General features: G+C 39.3%; 1 protein-coding gene across 1 annotated transcript in view; it reads right to left on the reverse strand.

Annotated features, from left to right (window-relative positions):
• DGKH (diacylglycerol kinase eta) overlaps positions 1 to 20,579 on the reverse strand; it is a 314,831-nt gene that overhangs the window by 7,916 nt on the left and 286,336 nt on the right. Inside the window, exons 22-29 of the mRNA XM_007948176.1 lie at positions 20,395 to 20,508; positions 19,778 to 19,912; positions 19,124 to 19,287; positions 12,337 to 12,442; positions 11,007 to 11,099; positions 5,879 to 5,998; positions 5,221 to 5,329; positions 2,665 to 2,795 (exon numbers count right to left, since the gene is read on the reverse strand). Coding sequence (XP_007946367.1) covers positions 2,665 to 2,795; positions 5,221 to 5,329; positions 5,879 to 5,998; positions 11,007 to 11,099; positions 12,337 to 12,442; positions 19,124 to 19,287; positions 19,778 to 19,912; positions 20,395 to 20,508 — 972 coding nt within the window. The remainder of the gene's footprint in view (positions 1 to 2,664; positions 2,796 to 5,220; positions 5,330 to 5,878; positions 5,999 to 11,006; positions 11,100 to 12,336; positions 12,443 to 19,123; positions 19,288 to 19,777; positions 19,913 to 20,394; positions 20,509 to 20,579) is intronic.

Here is a 20,579-nt window from a genome sequence, read left to right on the forward strand (position 1 = left end):
ATCACTATGGAAGTAGATTGCCCAACCTTCCTTCTGAGGAGTGGCTCGTGGGTTTGAACTGCCAGCCTTCTGGTTAGCAGTCAAGTGCTTTAGCACTGGGCAAATCAGCTGCAAAGGACCTCTTTCAAGTGTTGAAGAGCAAAGATGTCTCCTTGAGGACTAATGTGCACTTGACACAAACCATGGTATTTTCAATAGCCTCATATGCACGTGAGAGCTGGACAATGAATAAGGAGGACTAAAGATGAGTCGATGCTTTTGAGCTATGGTGTTGGCAAAGAATGCTGACAGTATGGTGGACTACTAAAAGAAATAACAGGTCTGTCCTGGAGGAAGTACAGCTAGAATTCTCCTTGGAGGCAAGAATGGCCAGACTTTGTCTCACACTGGTCATGATGTCAGAAGGGACCATTCCCTGGAGAATCACGCTTGGTAAGGTGGAGCGTTGATGAAAGAGGGGAAGGCCCTCCTTGAGATGGACTGACATGGCGGTGGCGGCAATCGGGTCAAGTATATCAAGAATGATGGAGCTGGCTCAGGAATGGGTGGTGTTTTGTTCTGCTGTGCATGGGGTTGCTATGAGTCGGAGATGACTCGATAGCACCTAACAACATTATTTTATTATTATTATGGTCAAAAATGTTTAGGTATAACTGGTGTCCACTCTTTGATGTGTTAAAATTCTTCATGATTCTCCTTAGTAAAGATCTATACTTTATACTACCCGTGATCTGTTGAGAGATCCATGCTAACATATCTATAGACAGAGGCACAATAGTTCATGAATTTAGTGTATTACAGTTCTGTGCAATTTAGAACTTGGTACACAGAAAAACAGTATGCCTAAAACTGGGTTTTGTCTAATAATCCTTACTATCACAAAGGGTTCCCTCCAACAAATGTTGAAGGCTTTTTTATGTCACTTGCTTATTACTCAAACTTATTAAAATGGCAGATTGTGGAAAGAAAATATGACAAGGTCCTATGTCTCACCCTTAGCAAGACACAGATTTCTTATTTTGTTTCTACTGCTGAATCTCCAGCCAAAATATAAAAGGGAAATGCCGCTAGATCATGAATTAATGAGTTTTCCTGCTCTGTCATAAATGACAAACAGGTTCTGAGCTGCTTTCTAACAATAGCTAGGCATAATTTTTATTCAATTTGCTTGTTGTTTGTTGTTAGGTGTCATCAAGTCAGTTCCAACGCATAGCAATGCTACATACAACAGAACAACATACTGCCTGGTTCTATGCTTGAGCCTATGGTTGTAGCCACTGTGTCAATCTATCTTGTTGACAGTCTTCTGTTTTTTTGCTGTCACTCTACTTTACCCACGTATGATGTCTTTCTCTAAGGACTGTTCTCTCTTGATAATGTGTCCACAGTATGGAAGACCAAGTTTCACCATCTTTCCTTCTAAGGAGCATTCTAGCTGTACCTCTTCCAAGACAGATTTGTTCATTCATCTAGTAGTATATGGTACTATCAATATTCTACACCAACACTATAATTCAAATGCATCAGTTCTTTGGTCTTCCTTATTCATTGTCCACCTTTTGCATACGTATGAAGACAACTGAAAATACCATGGCTTGGGTCAGATGCACCTTACTCCTCAAAGTGACATCTTTATTTTTTTTTAACACTTTAAAGAGGTCTTTTGCAGTAGATTTGCTAAATGCACTACCTCGTTTGATTTCTCACCTGCTGCTTCCATAGATGCTGATTATGGATCCAAGTAAAACGAAATCCTTGACAATTTCAGTATTTTCTCCATTTATCATGATGCTGCTTATTGGTCAAGTTGTGAGGGTTTTAGTTCATTTACTAAATAAAAATAACTTTTCTTTTTGAGAACAGTAAAATTTTAACAGTAAGTTGAGGAAAGGAAAATTTGAATATATTGGTCTTGCTGTTCGTGTGACCCACAAAAGATCAATTTAGAAACACAACAAAATTTGAGGACTGTAGTTAGCCATTGCTATAAGTCAGGAGCCCTGGTGATGCAGTGCTTAAAGCACTAGGTTGGTAACTGAAAGGTCAGTGATTCAAATCTACCAGCTGTTCTTCAGGAGAAAGCTGTGGCGGCCTGCTTCTGTAAGAATTTATGGCCTTGGAAAGCCCATGGGGCAGTTAGTTCTACTCTGTCTTGAAAGGGTCACTAAGAGTCAGAATTGACTCAGTGGCAGTGGGTTTGGTGTTATAAGTTTCTCCTCTAGTTCCATTTGTTAGAAAGGCCTTGCAATTGGTATTTTGAATTAGTATTCTGTTGTTAACCTTACATTAGATATATATTTTTAGTTATTTTATCAATAGTTATCATGTTCCATGCTGATCTAGTAATATGACCCATTGGAAAATATCAGCACAGAAGCAGTCATATGAATGGGTGTTAGAAAAAGTACCAATGGAAAAAGCACCAATTTCATGCTGCGCTTCAGCACTATTAGTTGGTGAGTGATTTTTGATGGGAAAATGTTGGTGGCATTGTTGTTTAGAGAGCATACATGGAACTAAGGCCACAAGACAAGGCATGTGAGATCACTGCACATTTGTATAACATAAGCCAAGCTATAAGCATATAACAGAAGCAATGCAAGAGAAAGGATTCTGTTTTGCAAGAAAAATTTCAAGAGCGGAAAAGTAGCACAAAGAGAATACCTTAAGGTCTTGCCTTTCCAGGTGCAAAAGTTCAGCCCCTCTGATGTCATGGCGGATGAAGATTTCTTTGTACTCTCCCAAATGGAGCAGATCCAGCCAAGCAGCAACTTCCTCTGTGCCCCATTTCTGAACTACCAAAGTTAAGAGCAAAACCCCCTTAATTTCTACATGCTCATTGCATCACAAAGCAAAGGATGGCCAAAAAAGATGCAAAACAAGAGTTCAGCAGCAGTGCTAGCAAAGGGAAAGGTTAAAGGTGTTTCAACAAAACTTGTTTCACTTTTTCCCATGCAGGTTACAGACTGTCAGTAACATAGGAAACAGCTATGCAAAGACATTCACTACTGTGCTGCCATGCCTTTAGCTTTAGTCCAATTTCTTCATGAAAGCAACTGAAACTACACGATACACCCACTGCTCACTTGTCGATATGGTTATGTTCCAAAGACAAGGTCATTATGGGAAAATTGGCATTATGTGAAAATGGAGGATGAGCACATTAGACCACAAAATGGAGAATGACTACATTTACGTAACTGCCAAATTACATCATTAAATAACTGCCAAAGCACTGAGAATCATGGCCCAGGCAGGTTGACACATAACTTGAACCTCACAGCTAGCATTATTCTTGCCTAGCACCTCAGCATTTGTTACTGCCAAATGTACATTGTCACTACGCGCAAAAGGATAGTGTTTTTTTTTTAATATTGTCATAAATGTGAAATGTCAGATAACAAAGTAGTCAGTAAGTGACGTGTAGGTGTATGTATAAAAAATGTATTTCACATTATTAGGATCAATGGTACAAGATCTAAATAAGCTCTGATTATAGTCGATTCTCATTATTCACACTAGTTATATTCTACAAAGTCACTGTGAACACTAACTAGTGAATACTGAAGCACTGCTCTCAGGGGAAATACTAGATTAGGTTGCTTCAAACCTCTGGTCAAAACATTTTTGTCAACTATTTATACATAATCCTGTTTTATGTATGTTTCTGCTTAAACACACCTTAGTTAATATATACTGTTGATTCATTAACATTGAACTCACAGCGAACAACACTGTTAACTCATACCTAAGCCAAACCTATCTAATACATTTGTTTTCTCCTTAAGACACGGCACAGTCTTCTTGCACTTAGGAACACTAGATAGTACTTTAGCACTATGCTTGGAGGCCATTTGAAACAGTAAAGTCATCAACAGAAAGTACAAAAATGTGAAAAGCATGACACTAAATAGACCATAATAAGGATAACTGTTTATAGTAAAAGAACTTGCATTGTTTGACCTCAGCTGGAAATATGAGCAATGGGTGACCTACTTTTCATTGCTTTGTGTGTGTGCATGCCTATGAATGACCAAAAAAGTGTTGTGAATACTGATTTTGGGGTTACAGACAAATTTTAGCATGTAAACAAATTGACAAATATGGAATAATGGCATAATGACAATTGACTGTATTTCCACTACTTTGTGCATGTGCATGTCTATGAATGATCAAAAGAGTGCTGTGAATATTGATTTGGGGGTTACATATAAATGTTAGCATGTAAGCAAATTCACAAATATGGAATAATGGAATAATGACAATCAACTGTATTTCATTAAGACCATGTATGAAACCAGTTATAGTCAGAAACTATAACTCAGTTTTAGTTGCTCAATTTTAAACAAACTTTTCTGCTTAGGCTCATCCACTTCAAGTGTTGCTTTTATTCATTCCACTGTTATTAATAATTACAGCAATTAATGTTGTGTTAAATCAATTTCATGTCATTTAAAAATGCTGTTAGCATGGCTTAGTTGGTTTATATTATTTTTCAGTTTGCATAATCATTATCTTAGGCGTTTTTTCAACCTTGATTAGCTTAATAAAATTCTGTCTTTGCTGTATTTAGTTTTAAAACTCTCTTGAATAGCTGCTTTATAAATATCATTAACTTTTATATCACTTTTTAAAATAGCTAACTTGGAAGAATTAGAAAATGATTTGCTTATGAAAGGCAGCCACCGTATCACAGAACTTGACGGTCCTTCAGCAGTGGTCTAGCAGTAAACTTAATCTCCAGGGAAAGGTGGAAAAGAACTAGAAGCAGGGCAGCAAAGAAGGTTAAATCTTTGCCTAAAAATGCAAGCATTACAGTAGACTGTCATTACTATAGTAAGTCTTTAAAGCAGGGGAAAGACAATATGTAATTTTAGATGAAAAATCTATTTAGTAAGTTAAAGTAGTGAGTGAAAGTTTCTGTGTTCCGTTTGTCAAAATGATCTAGATTGTGAGCTTTGAGAAAAAAAGCAAACAAATAAGCAGAACCAAGTCACACACTGATATGTTGTATTGCTATTGAGAAAGACAAAGAACTGTCAAAATGGACAAACCAACATCCACCAAGGCAAGGAAAAACAAATCAGTAAACACATTTTCTCATGCACTTTATAACTACAGGCTCCTACTGAACACTGTGACTTACTTTAGGTATGATAGGATTTTAGTAAGTTGTGCTTTTCATAGTGTTGTACTTTGCTTCCACTGTGGACCACCTACCAGGTTGTGAGCTTGTCTTCTGCTTTGGAACCTTTTCCTTTTTAAACTTTGGCACGATACGGAATACTGTGCTCCTATTGTTTCTTTTGGTGCAATCCATAGGAGGCTCCTGTTCAAAATGGATAAAAAAATAACTTTTTGAGAATCTTAAAAATAAAAACAACAACAACAACAAACAAAACCCCTCACTCTGATAACAGAGATAACGTAGGAATAAATTTTAAACTCTAAAATCATGTTGTTAGGTGCTGTCGAGCCAACCCCATGTGACAGAGTAGAACTGCCACACAGGGTTTTCTTGGCTGTAATTCTCACGGAAGCAGATTATCAGATCTTTCTCTCATGGAGCCTCTGGGTGGGTTTAAACCACCAAACTTTTGGTTAGCAGCCAAGCACTTAACCATTGTGTCACGAGGGCTCCTTACTAAACATAGGATAGTGATAACCTTATCAGAAAAAGCTCCAGATTAATTTTCTTCTGAAAACACACTACTCCCTTCTGTTCACCTAAATTCCATTTCTCACTTGTTCAAGAGCAGTGCACTTAAAAGTAGTATTCAAAATTTATTTTCTCCTGAATATATTTTTCAGAAGATGAATTCCAATTCTATTGTCATCAAGTTTACATTTATGAAGAAACAGGTTGAATAAGACATACCTCATCCTCATTTTGATGGAAGATGTAGTAAAGCCAAGGAATCTCTGTCAATTTTTGTAGCTCCACCTCCACAGAGTGTAAGGCATCGGATACTCGCTCTTCATGTGGAGATTCCAACTGCTATTTACCAGCAGATTAAAAAGCAAAACCAAACAAGACTCAGTTATCACCTTCAAATACAATAAAGTATTCACTTTGACAGTGAACATCCTCACCATTTATTAGACCATTTTTTAATAATGAAATATAGGAAAAATGAATGCAGTCTTCTATATTGACTTCATTAAAAAAAAAAAAAAAAAAACCACCTGCGTAGATTTGGTCTAATCTTTACTGCCCAAAGAGGATATAAACAGCCAGTATGATTATAATAATATCACAGTGAAAGTATTGCTTTTGATTTTTTTTCCTACACAAAACTTTTTTTATTTCCCTCTCTCTCTTTCTTTTCTTTCTCTCTCTCTCCCCTTCCCTATCATTCATTCATACACCCACCTGTTTAGCCATCTTGGGACAATGAGTAGTTTCATTATAGTCTCATTATTCTACTTATTTGTGTCAAGTATATTTTTGATTTATATACGTCATTATCTGAACAAATAGTATTTTTTTATTTGTAAAAAATTTGTCATGTAAGAACTGCTTGGCACAAAATCTGGAGACCTAAAAGTATACAACAATGCAACGCAACACACTGCTGTCCAGTTGGATCTGACTCATAGCGACCCCTCCTTGGGTTTCCAAGGTGGTATCACTATGGAAGTAGATTGCCCAACCTTCCTTCCGAGGAGTGGCTGGTGGGAACCGCCAGCCTTCTGGTGAGCAGTTAAATGTCTTAATCATTATGCCACCAGACCTCCCACTTAAAAGTATAAATTTAAGCAAAAAAAAAAAAAAAAAAGTAAGGAACTCCAAACGACTTCTGGTGAAAAGCTTTTGTAAATATGGCAAAGCTTGTAATCTGGAGATTGGTCAAGATGCACTGTTAGAAAAATGGATTTGGATACTTCAAAGAGAATTTAACTGGCCACTTATTATCCATATTAACCCATTCAAAGCAGTCATTAAGAATACAGGTGAAATAAACACTGCTATGTTCAGAAACCTTGCTTGCTGAAAGCAAAGAGGACTTGAAGCACTTAACTAATGAAGATCAAAGACTGCAGTCTTCAGTATGGATTATATACCTCAACATAAAGTAAACAAAAATCCCCAAAACTGGACCATTAAACATCATCTGGATAAATGAGTAAAAGATTGAAGTTGCCAGGGATTTAATTTTACTTGGATCCATAATCAATACCCATGGAAGCTTCTTGTTGTTGTTATGTGCCGTCAAGTCAGACCCGACTCACAGCGACCCCTCCTTGGGTTTCTGAGGCAGTATCACTACTGAAGTAGATTGCACCCATGGAAGCAGCAGTCAAGAAATCAGACTTGTATTGCACTGGGCAAATCTTCTGCAAAAGACCTCTTTAAAGTGTTAAAGAGCAAAGACGTCATTTTAAAGACTAAGGAGTGCCTAACCCAAGCCATAGGAGCTCTGGTAGCATAGTGGCTAAAGCACTTGACTGCTAACCAGAAGGCTGGCGGTTCAAACCCACCAGCCACTCCTCGGAAGGAAGGTTGGGCAATCCTACTTCCGTAGTGATAGTGCCTCGGAAACCCAAGAAGGGGTCGCTAGGAGTCGGGGCCAACTCGATGGCACATAACAACAACAACAACAACAACCCAAGCCGCCATGGTGTTTTCAATTGCCTCATATGCATGTGAAAGATGAGCAATGAATGTTGTTATGTGCTGCTGAGTTGACTAAGGAAGTAGATTGCCCAACCTTCCTTCCAGGAGTGGCTGGTGGATTTGAACTGCCAGCCTTCTGGTTAGCAGTCAAGTGCCTTAGGCACTACACTACTAGAGCAATGAATAAGGTGGACCAAAGAAGAACTGATGTATTTGAATTGTGGTATTGGTGAAAAACACTAAAAATACCATGGACTGCCAGAAGAATGAACAAATCTGTCTGTCCTGGGAGAAGTGCAGCCAGGATGCTCCTTAAAAGTGAGAATGGCCAGACTTTGTCTCACCTGCTTTGGTCATGTTATTGGCAGGGACCAGTCTCTGGAGAAGGCTATCATGCTTGGTAAAGTAGAAGGTTAGTGAAAAAGGGGAAGACTCTCAACAAGACAGGATTGACACAGTGGCTGCAATAATGGGCTCAAGTATAGCAAGGATTGTGAGGATGGAGCAGGACTAGGCAGTGTTTCATTCTGTTGTACACAGGGTCGCTATGAGTTGAAGCCAGCTCAGTGGCACCTAACAACAATATGCTCAGAAATGCAAGGACTCTAGCCCTGACATTGCCATAATTCGCCATGCAGAAAGGAAAAGGTCAATTCATTTCAGGAGTCTAGTTTCCTCCTCCATAAACAGTAGGATGTGACTAGATTATTTCTGAGGTCTTTTCCAGCTAATTAATACTTTTACAAATTACTGTAAAATTGTACAGTATGTCCATACAAGTTCACAGAATTTTAGAACTGAAAGTTTGGAGAGTATAATACTGTTATTTACTATGGATATTATTTTTATTTCCCTCTACCATTTCACATCATTAATAAAAATATGGGAAGTTTCCAGTCTGTTGGATAAAATGTGTAACTTTCCTTTTAGTCTAAGAGTATATGTCTTATAAAATGGATAAGCTGGTTATTATATATTATAGAGAGTAAACATTAGTTGTGCTCAAATATAATCTATTCTTTGTGGTATCACTACTGTCACAGGTTTTCATAAAATTCACTTACTTGAACATGCATATTTAATAATGACATAGAAGAATTAGAAATTGAAGGGGTCTTTCTAGTTCAAACCCACCAGCCACCCCTGAGAAGGAAGATTGGGCAATCTACTCCCGTACTGATACTGCCTTGGAAACCCAAGGAGGGGTTGGGATGAGTCGAGCTGACTCAATGGCAGTGAGTTTTTTTTTCCCCCTAGATCAAGAGAATGCAATCAACAAATATCCAGAAAGCACTAGATTTGTGCTTTATATTTAGAGAACAAAAACACAGAATAAATTATGCTTCTAATTCTTGTCAATCAGAAGTTATCTTAAATATATGTCCTTGATCCAAAAATTGGGACCAACACCAGAGTTCACTGGTGTTCCTATGGGACTTATTTTACAAGAACAGCACCAAGATTCTGGTTAACATCAGTAGTGCCAAGAAAAGCCAAGAAGATGTCCCCGTTGGTTTTATCAAAGAAGATAAACCTGAACATTTTGGTCAACGATTCTAGAGATGAATCTAGATAAAAAGGGAGCAAAAGCAGAACAGAATTTCATATTATCATGGAATTCAGACTTTCTAGAACTATGGAGACTGGACGTATTCCTAAAACTGCTGCCCTGATAGAATGCTTAAACTTTACCAAAAGTTCTCTGAGGTCTTACAACTAAACAAGTTTAGCTTACATTTAAATGTTGAGTACTGTGTTCTTTTAAAAATTATCTATATAGGATCAAAAATTAACAATATCAACTCAATAGATTACATAGGAAACTTAGGGGGCAGTGAGTTTGTTAACGGGGTAAAAAACGAAAAGGAGGGTAAGAATGGTTGCATAATTCGAAGTGTACCTGGTTAGCAGCCAAATGCCTTACCCACTACACCACCAGAGTGCCTTTTTAAGATTGTTGTTGTTGTTATTTGCCATGGAGTCGGCCCGACTCACTTATCAATTAATCACTATTGCCTTAGGCACTACGCCACCAGAGAGAGCTCCCTGCTAATATATTAGAGGCCCTTTACACAAAAGGTTACAACAAAATGTGTGACTAACTCACAATTGACCACTAGGTGGCATCAACATCCAACGTGCTGGAACATTTGAAACTGGTGAGGCTGAAAAGGAAGCACTCTGGGCTAACTAGACATCTATAGGCTTCTTCTAACACTTACACGTGTGAGGTCCATGGACTAGGATAGATGTAGACTGAGCCTAAAGTGGATTTCCAGGACCAATCTTAGTTGAACTGGGGATGTGGCTACTTTCTGAAATTCAGTTTTTGAAACAATGCATCTAAGAAGTATCCTCTTTTAACCTAAGCTAGAGGAGCATACAGATTGTTCTGGTTACCTAGTGCTGCTCTTACAAGAATATACCACAAATGGGATGGCAACAAACAGGAGTTTATTCCTACAATTTGGAGGCTTAAGTCCAAGTTCAAGTGCCAGACTCTAGGGTCTGGGTGAAAAAGCTCCTCAGCCTTGGGGTCCAGCTCTGCCTTCAGCTCCTGGCCCACTGAAGCTAAAGGCTTTTCTTCACTCAGATAGCTGCTGGCTGCTGAGGCTGCCAAGCCCAAGGTTGACAAGTAAAAAGGCACAGTCCTGATGTTACCAAACCACATGGCAGGCCATTAACTTAAGCCCATTGTAAGTCCCAAGGTCAGCAGAGCATAGCAGGCTGCTGAGCAACAACACGGCTACATGCAGGGTCCAAGTGTGCCATAGGCTAGAGACCATTCCCAAGGCTTCTCCTTATATACAGGAAGCAGACCACATCCCAAAAGCCATTCAGCTGTTTGTGGTAGATCCCACCATGGAGTTGATTGCCAGTTTCATCATGGGGAATAACTACCACCAACTGCCCAGCCACTCAACCAGGCCCAGACAAGTTGACACACAAACATAAGCACTACACCAATCATATTTCAAATGTTAATTTAGGGAACAAAACTTATGATTTCCTCTATTTTTCTATAACATTTTATAATGCTCAAAGTTCACTGAACAGAGGACATATATGAGGGGAAACTTCTACTCCTGTAAGCCTGAATATAACTCCCAGGGTTATGATTTCTTGAAGGCAAGAGAGCTGGGGGAAAAGGAAGCTCCCAGGGTGAGGCCTGGGGCTGCTTCTGTGTTGGAATCTGATGAATGTTCACTCCCTAAGGGAGTTTTCTGAGGCAGTGAATCTTTACAGAAGTAGATTGCCCCATCTTCTTTCACAGAGGGGCTGGTGGGTTTGAACTGCCAACCTACACAACCAAAGAGCTGCTTCATGGAGAGAAGGCCCATACATTTATTTCATCACTCTTATGTTATCATTGATTTCCTTTCCTTACCAAAGGAACCCTGCCAACTAGTAAAGACTCCGTTTCATTATATAGTGCCTTCACATTCATGGCTATTTCAGTGGCGATATCTCTTGTAAGACTCTAGAAAAGAAGAATATCAAAGTCAAGTGGCTTTGTATTAAACTGTGATTCAATCATCCATAAATGCTCTTTAAATATTCTTTTCACAATAAAAATTCACATCACAAATAAGGTTTAAAAATCGACAAAAATAGTAAAATTTCATACACATCTGCTCATATGCTATCTTTTTTAATGATTAACTCACAGAACCAAAAGAATGCACTGACAATAGTGAACTCATTCAGGATCACACCTCCTGTCTCCCAGTGCATATATACCGGCACCAACATATATACAGTCCCAGGCAAAAGTTAGGGAGCTCTGGTAGCATAGTGGCTAAGACACTTGCCAGCTAACCAGACGGCTGGTGGTTCAAACCCACCAGCCACTCCTCGGAAGGAAGGTTGGGCAATCCTACTTCCGTAGTGATACTGCCTCGGAAACCCAAGGAGGGGTCGCTATGAGTCGGGGCCGACTCGACGGCACATAACAACAACAACAACAACAGGCAAAAGTTAAGTCAAAGACAATTATGTCTTAGAGGAGGCAATATCTGATTAAAATTAGTTCTACCATTAACTCTTGGTAGTTCCTACCAGATGGTTTTGCAGATTGTAATTTTGGGGACTAGCACTTATTCGTATATTAATTTAGGTAACTTCAACAGAATAATTAAAACAATAAAATACTTCTGTCAGTTTTCTCTATAGTATAGCATTGTACCATGTATCACATTTCTTTTTTTTTTAAATTGTGCTTTGGGTGTAAGTTTACAGAGCAGAATTTGTGTTTCATTCAATAGTTCATGTACTATATATCACATTTCAATTGAGTTTCATTCTGTCCACTATTAACTTCTTTATTAAAATTTTACAGAAGCATCAATTTCCAAGTTAGTATAACAAAATAAGGTAAGAATAATTTCCATGCATAATTTAAAAAATGAATGGGCATCTCTAATCAGATGCACTGTGTTATCTAGGCTTGTCCTTCACAGAGGTGCAGGAGAGAAGGTACCAGATGGAGCAAGGAGGGACAGTAGTGGCTAAAAGGAGAAGGAAGATGACAAGGTGACAAATGATTAAAAGTGAAATGAAAAAATAAATGGGCAGAATTTAAAAAGAGTAATGGAACGAAAGTAAGTAAAGGAAATAAAAATTTGGCCACAAATTTATTCCTAAGTTTTATAATATTAAAATGTAAGTGTAACACACCAAAAAGTCTGTAGAAAAAGAATTTACCATGCTCTCCTCACCTCGGGGTACTTGGGGTTGGCTTTATTCAGTGCATGGGAGCATGCGTTCACAGCATGGGCCAGCTCTTGTTCCAAAAGACAATGAATTGTGGCTGCATCACAAATCCTGAAAGCAACAAAATCAGACCGATGAACAATAAGCTCCCCTGAGCACTGTGGAGTTTTTAAAGTGTAGAAGTGGTAGGTGAAACAAATACAAAAATATAAAGACCAGAGAGGAAAAATTTTTTTAAAAGACTGCTCAATTATCAAATGGCATGAGGTAGATTTACACATTTTAAACCCCACTACCACAAAGAATATTACACTGAAAATCTTTAATAGAACAAGTTAGGCTTACATGCAGAGGTAAATGTGTTGAAGCGTTATTTGGAAGAATAAAATACAGTAATACAGCAAAGCCTGCGAAAACTGGACTCTGGCATAAGGCAGAAACCTGTCACAGAAGGAAAACGCAAGTATTTTCCACTAATAGAAAGCAAAAGAAAAGTAGTAAGACTGCATCTTGAGAGAGATGGAAAACTTGGGAGACCTGGAAAAACAAGGCAGTGGTATTGAGTTCCAGCTCTCAGAGAATTCAATGTACTTCATTTTGCAGTATCATTGAAAATTGAGAGGAGTCACAAATTTAAAGAGTAGAAACTTAACTTTTATTCACTGAAACTTTAACCAGGAACATATACAAAAGATTAGTAAAATAACATTACCGTACTGATCATCTAGATGCTAGATGCTTTATATAAATTACCTAATTTAATATCCACATCTTTAATTGTCTCAACTTCATAGATGAAGACACTGAAGTGCAGAGAGATGCACACGAAGCTCTCCTTGTGTGCCGTGAGGTTGGGTCGATTCTGACTCATAGTGACCCCATGTGACAGAGCAGAAACGCCCCATATGGTTTTCTAGGCTCTAATCTTTATGGGAGCAGATTGCCAGGTGTTCTCTCCCATGGAGCCTCTGGTAAGTTTGAACCATTGACCTTAATCGAGCACTTAAGCATTGCACTAGGATTGGAATCTATTTCTACCCATTCTACGGTATGTTAGACCGTACTCCTCTGGTATCTAAACCTCTAAGAACATACAAAATCACAGATGAAACTGAGGCCAAAGGAATGCACAGAGGGAAATTTCCACCAATGCTAAAAAATGATGTAAACTTTGCAGGTGATGGAGGAGGCAAGTCTATTAAAATACTTTGGCTTCTGACATTTTCCAGGAGAATGGTCTTCAAACTGGAAAGAGCAGAACGAGAAGGGCGAGAGGGTACAGCTAGATGAACCAAAAGTTAGCATTACTCTTATTCTTCAGAGAAAGGAAAAGAAGTAAATCAAGAGATACTGTGTGCATCATCAGAACAATCAAGCACATGAGATCAGGAGGACAGCATTTCTCCAGGGACAGAGCTAGACAGGCAGGATGGGATGGGAAGGAAGGATGAAGGGAAGGGGTGGAAGTAGGAAGTAAATGGGAAGAGTGCTGTTAACACTGTGGTGAATGCAATGAATATCACAAAACAAAATCTGTAAAGTATGCTGGATGGAAAACCAATTTTCTCTGTAAACTTTTACCCAAATCACACACAAAAAATAAAATGATAAATTTTTAAAAAAAGTATTGCATGCAACAGCCACAAAATAAATAAAGAAATGGTATACTCTGCTGATAGAATATTTGCCAGTATTACAGAGAATGCCTATTATACTGGTAATTATAACTAAACCAAAATCATTAGTGAAATGGCTTTTTGGCATACGAAATGCCTGTGAGCACACTTTGAATGAATGCAATGCATATAAATATTTAAAGTTTTTAATATGAAAAAAAAGAGTGCAGTGTGGTAAATTGCTTAGTGTGGCTTTTCTACCGATTAGTCTTTGTAAACTCCGAGGTGGAATTTGCCATGAGCAACTGAGGAGTTCCTGATTGCTAAAGTTGTCCACCTGGGATATTTCTGTTAGGAGTGGCACAAAACAAAGTTCTGGGAGGTTACCGCTCTCTCTCAGGTGCTTAGAATTATGATGTTATGATTGGTTGATTTGGCCACTCTGCCAGGCTCAAAAGGAGGCCTCCTAGAGGCAGAACTCTCTGACTGCTGGCTGAGGAAGATGTGCTGCTGAAAGAGGCATGCGCTCCTGAGACACACGTTGCTGGGAAAGAGACGCAAGAGACATGCATTGCTGAGTGAGACACCAAGGGACATGCACTGCTGGGAAAGACACTTTGAGAGACTGTTGGCTGAGGGATAGTGGGTTGGGAGAGAGACTGAGCATTCTTCCTGAATTTGAATTGTAGCCTGTGGTGCTTTTGTAATAAACCCTGTAATCTGTGAGTTCTGTGTGGCCACTGCAGCGAATTATCGAACCCAGGAGAGAGGTGGTGGGTGCTTTGGGAGGAATGGTTGGTGAAAGGGCTGGAGGGAGGCAGCATGTCTGGCCTTGCAGTAATAGGCCTAGGGTTACTGGTGGTGATTCTGTCTTCCTCTTGTGGGGTTAGAGGAGATCAGGAGATGTGGCCTCCTTGCCCTTTTGTCAAAGAGATACTGTGTGATCACGTAAGCGAGGCAAGCCCACCATGGTATGTTAGGAAGTCTGTGATCTGGATGGCAAAGAACATAGATGCCTGTGTTAGTGAGTGTGGACTGGGTATGATGAATAAAAGCAGCAATTACTGAGGCACAAACCAACATTTCCATACTGAGTATCCTAGATACTGTGAACACAATTTAAAGTCCCTAGCAGAATCTATTACTTTCCCCTTTAACTGTGCCTCTCTTGCTGAATCCTGTGGCTCCATCAAGGCACCATGATCTATTCAGCCAGTCACTAGAAAGATCCGTGTCATCCTGTTTCCTAATTCCCACCTCCACATCAATTTTTGATCCTACACTGTCTTCAATTTCTCTCTGCCTTTCTGCCACCACTGCCTTAATCCATCATTTCCTATCTGGAAATTTCAACAATGCCCTAAGTGCTTACACTGTGCCAGCTTTGCAGTCCTCCACACTGCTACCAGAATGACCCTGACAAAGTGCCTTATTATGCAGACCCCTTCTTTCTTCAGCAGCTCTTCATTCTTTGAAGAAAAGTCCCAACTAAGCACCCCATAGAGATATATAGAGACAGCTGCTGTCAAGTTGACACCAACTCATGGTGATCTTAGGTACAACAGAATGAAATGTTGCCCACTCCTGAATCATCATCATGATGGCCAGCAAGTCATCGATACACTATTGTGCCAGTCCACCTCACTGAGGGTTGCCCTCGAACTTGATCCAGTATGTCAGCAAACAAGATGTTCTCCTCCAACAACTGATCCTTTATGATAATGTGTCTAAGACAAGTGAGTTCTGTTCTAATCCATGGATTTTCACTGGCTTATTTTTAGAAGATCACCCATCACCTTTCTTCCTAGTCTGTCTGAGTCAGGAAACTCCGCTGAACTCTGTCCACTGTAAGTGACTCTGCTGGCATCGCTTCCAGGCCTTTGTGATGTAGCCTTTGCTCACCTCTCTCTCCAAGTAAGAATTTCTGAAAATACCACACACACACCCTCCTCTGCACCTTTGCACAGGTTGGTTCTATGCTCAGCTTCTCCTTCTCTTACTCTTTCCTCAGGACTTGGCTGCTTCCTGGGACCCCTCCTGCACTGCCTATGGCTTACTGTGTGCACCCATAGTTCCTATGGTGTGCTCCCAAATGCACTTAGCCCATGCTTCTCCCTCCCTCTACGCTGAGAGCAAATATGGAAAAGGGACCAAGACTTATTCATATCGGTTCCTATCTAATCTTTCAAGTAGCTGTTGTTAGCTTGATCCCATACAGACAGATCTTAAAAAAGTTCAATGGTCAAGGAAGATATCTTCTACTAATTAACTAAACTACTGTTTGATTTGATTATGTACTTCACCATACTTTTCAGTCTGTATGCTCAGCAAATAATCTGAGAAGCTGGACTATATGAAGAAGAACATGGCATCAGATTGGAAGAAGGCTCATTAACAACCTGCAATATGCAGACGACACAACCTTGCTTGCTGGAAGTGAAGATGACTTGAAGCACTTACTAGGATGATTAAAGACTACAGTCTAAGAAGTTCTGGTAAGATGCCGGATAGGCAGAAAGACTACACAGACCCTCTTCAACAAAGAAAAGGGAAACCAATTAACACAGACACAGAAGATAATCCTGGACCCCTGAGCCTTGAAGGGAAGGATATAGAAGTGGACTAAACCCCAACTAGCAGAAGAATTTGCATGAAAATACCAAAAAAGGACACAGATGGAGCTGCAGTCTGGCAACGATCCTGAGCGATCCTGATGGCACAGACAGCTTGGAGATTCCCAAGTGGTGGCAGGACCTAAGAATGAACCTAAAAATCAGTGCTGCTAGCCAGGGACTGCACAGGGACTGCTCTGGTGGCTGAGGAAAAAACAGAGAAGGTGAAGAGAAAAGCGGGCTGAGCTGTGGACTTGTGCCAGTCTGGAGGACGCCGCCATTTTGAATGTTACAAGTGGCTTGACTATTTTGCATATTTAAAGAGATAGCGATTCCAGGGGCTTAAGAAGAGGTTTGGCTATCCAGCAACCCCAAGGACACTCCGGACCTGCAAGACTGAAAAGGTGCGACATTTCTCATTACTCTTATACCCCACACACACTTGGTGAATGGAGGTGCAGCCATCCCCCACTCCCACCCACCTTCTGAGCCCACAGGAACTCCGTCACAGTCTGTGTGCTCAGATGGAGCCTGGGTGCCCTGCCCTGTCCTCCACCGATGTTTTTTTTTTTTCTTTTTCACTTTCTCTTTTCTGGTGATTAGTCTGCTTGTATGTGTCTGTTTTAAAACAACTATTATTATTAATACTTTGTCCTTTTTACTATTAATCTTATTCTTCCCCTCCCAGGACCTAGTTTTCAGCTTTTTTTCTTTTCCCTGTTCCTGGTTGAATTTTTTTTTTTTTAAATCCTTTTTTCCCCCTTTTTTCTCATGCTTAACCCCGGTACTTGTTTTTCTTTTTGCATTTTTCCCATTTTTTTAAAAATTATTTTCCTTCTCTATCTTTTCTCTCTTACTGCTCTATCCCCAGATATTGCAGGTTTTATTTTTTCTTCTTCTTTTTCCCTTTTTTTGTTTACTGTTCCTGTGTGATTACATGGTGTGTTTTTTTGTCCACGTGTTTTAGTTTTTTGATGGTTATTCAATTGTAATTTTTGTCTCACTGAGTGCACCTCCATTCACCAAGTGGGTGTGGGGTATAAGAGTAATGAGAAATGTCGCACCTTTTCAGGTGCAACAGTCTCCATAAAACACAACTACACCCACACCTCTTACAACTTCACTTACTGAGCGAGAGCCACTACCTCCTACTCCACCAACAGGCCAATGATAAAAAACCACCAAGAAGAGACTGAATCACCCTTGGCTGCTCTTCACAAAAAGTTAACAGAGATCTAAATACAATAATGCCACAATGCCTCGGAGACAACAGACCATCACTGTCCACACAAAAAAGCAAGATAAAGTAGTAGAAACAAGGGAGCAGGATACAGGCTCAGGACATATCCCTGAGGAAGAAACAGCATTGAAACTCTCTGATAAGGAATTCAAAAGTATTATATTTAGGTGTCTTCAAGGATTAAGAGAAAGACCGAAGAAAACACAGAAAAAACCCTGGAGGAATTTTGGAAAAAAATACAAGAACAAAATGACAAAATAAATGAAAAATTAGAAATGATTCTAAATCTACAGATAGAAATCTAGAACATTAATACTAAATTGTCAGAAATAGATAACACATTGGAAGGGCAAAGGAGTAGAATTGATGCAACGGAAGACAGAATTAATGAGATGGAAGACAAATACCTGAATACTTCTTTGGAAAGGGATCAATCAGAAAAAAAATCAAAACAAAATGAAGAAAGCCTAAGGTTCCTGCTCAACAGGAGATAAATGTGGCAATCTGCTTCTGTAAAAATTTACATCCTTGCAAATCCTGTGGGAAAGTTCTATTCTGTACTATAGAGTCACAGTGAGTTGGTATCAACTCAGTGGGAATGGGGTTGAGGTGGCATGATGGTTAAGTGCTTGGGTGCTTACCAAGAGGTCAGCGGTTCAAACTTACTTGGCAGCTCCATGGGAGAAAAGATCTGGTGATTTGCTCCTGTAAAGATTACCCCTTGCCGTCAAGTTAATTCTGACTCTTAGTGACCCTATAGGATTGGGTAGGAGTGTCTTGTAAGGTTTGCCAGGCTATAAATCTTTGTGGAAGCAAACTGCCATATCTTTCTCCTGCAGAATGGCTGATAGGTTCCAACTGCTGCTTTTTCTCAGCACTTCACCACTGTGCCACCAGGGCTCCTTCTATAAAGACTATAGCCTAGAAAACTCTCTGAGGCAGTTCTGTCTCATTAGGTCACTACCAGTTGAAAATTCACTCAACAGCACCTAACAACAATGGCAACACATAAGTGGGTAATACAGTGCATTGTGTATAGAGTGGGTAATAAGCGAGAATGGAAGGAGCAATGCATGGCAGGGTATTTGAGTCCAGCTCACCACTGTGTTTTAGAGTGTCTAGGATTCAGACTGCAGAGAACACAGATATCGTGTGCACGTGCATGTTGGACAGTGGGACAGGATGATAAGAGCAGGACAAATGATAGGAGAAAATGAGTAAAAAGATCTCTTTTAGATGCCACAAGCAACTGCAATTACGTATTTTAAAAAAAATGACTATAGCCAGAGTTCTCATAGTATGAAAGGCAGCAACCCCAACATACCTAGTAATGAGCTCTTCTGCCGCCTGGGAACACAGCTGCATCTGCGACACCTCTTCTGTTGCCAAGTCAACAGCGTGATGAATGTACAAATTGGTCCGGATAACTGGTTTACCAGCATCGTACTTTTGCTTATCCTCCCAAGATTTTAGAGTGTTTTCAAAAGCCTTTTTAAAATCAGTATTGCAATGATATGTTAGATAATAGCTCTGAGGCCCCAATAAATGCCTATTTAGATAATATAAGAATGACTTTAAAACTATGACAGCATTGTTTCTAATCTAACATCAAATAAATTACAAATATAAAAGAGATAAAAGCTTTCTGACGTATGGTAACATAATAAGTAATCTGTGAGAATAAATATATCATTGAAAAAATTAAAAAAGACAGCTTCAGTTTATGTTTCAAACTTTAGTATTTTATTATGCTAGATAGGATCCATACTGGCAGTCTTATTTGTTAAAGGTGTGACTTTAATTAAAAATACTAAATATGTCTGTGTGTATGTTCATATTTCAAACCATAAATGACTTATATGTCAGATGTTAAGAGACAACTTAAATCCTTTCCCTTGTTTTCTATTTTTTCATAACAATTTAAGATTTGTAAACAAAGCTTACAAAAAAATCTAGGAAAATCACTGTTGTTACATACTCTATCTCTCGTTAGCATCTGGGCTCGGTTTTTGTGTACAATTTTGATAATCCCTGGTGGCTGGACCCATGCTTCACCATCCACCTGAACTGGGAGTCCCTCATCACCAAATATAGTGATTTTTACTGCACGACACTGAAATTTGAAAAAGAAAAAAAAAAGGTTATTCTAGGTTAGAAATCATCCTGAAAATTGTCATTCAACCTGCATTTGGGCTTGATTTCGGTGTTCATGCTTTCTCTCAGTCTTTTCTGCAGACAAGGAGTCCTTGACTGGTACAAGTGGTTATACTGAAAGCTTGGCAGTTGGAACCCACCCAGAAGCACCTCGGAAGATAGTCCTGGAGATCTGCTTCTGAAAGGTCACAGTCTTGAAAACCCTGTGGAGCTGTTCTACTCTGCACACAGGGGGCTGCAATGAGTTGGAATTGACTTGACAGCAACTAACCACAATAAGACTTCTGTAGAATGTTAGTAGTATATCACTGCGAAATGACATGGAGAGAAAGTCAATACTTTACAGATGAACCTACCGTATAGGAGTCATTTGGAATAATACCCTCCCCCACATCTTCAGCAGCCCAAATAATGCCATTGCATTTGATTACAGAAATATACCTGAGCTATTCGATGATGCTGTAGTTTAATGACCCTTGAAACTGCCATTTGCATGCTATCAAAAATCGCAACAACTTCCAGTATCTTGTCATCAAATGATGGTGCAGCAAATATCTGAAAAGAAAAACTACATTATACTCCCAATGAAAAACTTAAAAGATTTAACTGGCATATGAAACAATGTA

This window comes from Orycteropus afer, unplaced genomic scaffold, assembly GCF_000298275.1.
Source record: "Orycteropus afer afer isolate SDZICR_OR568_19922 unplaced genomic scaffold, OryAfe1.0 scaffold00207, whole genome shotgun sequence".
NCBI lineage: Eukaryota > Metazoa > Chordata > Mammalia > Tubulidentata > Orycteropodidae > Orycteropus > Orycteropus afer.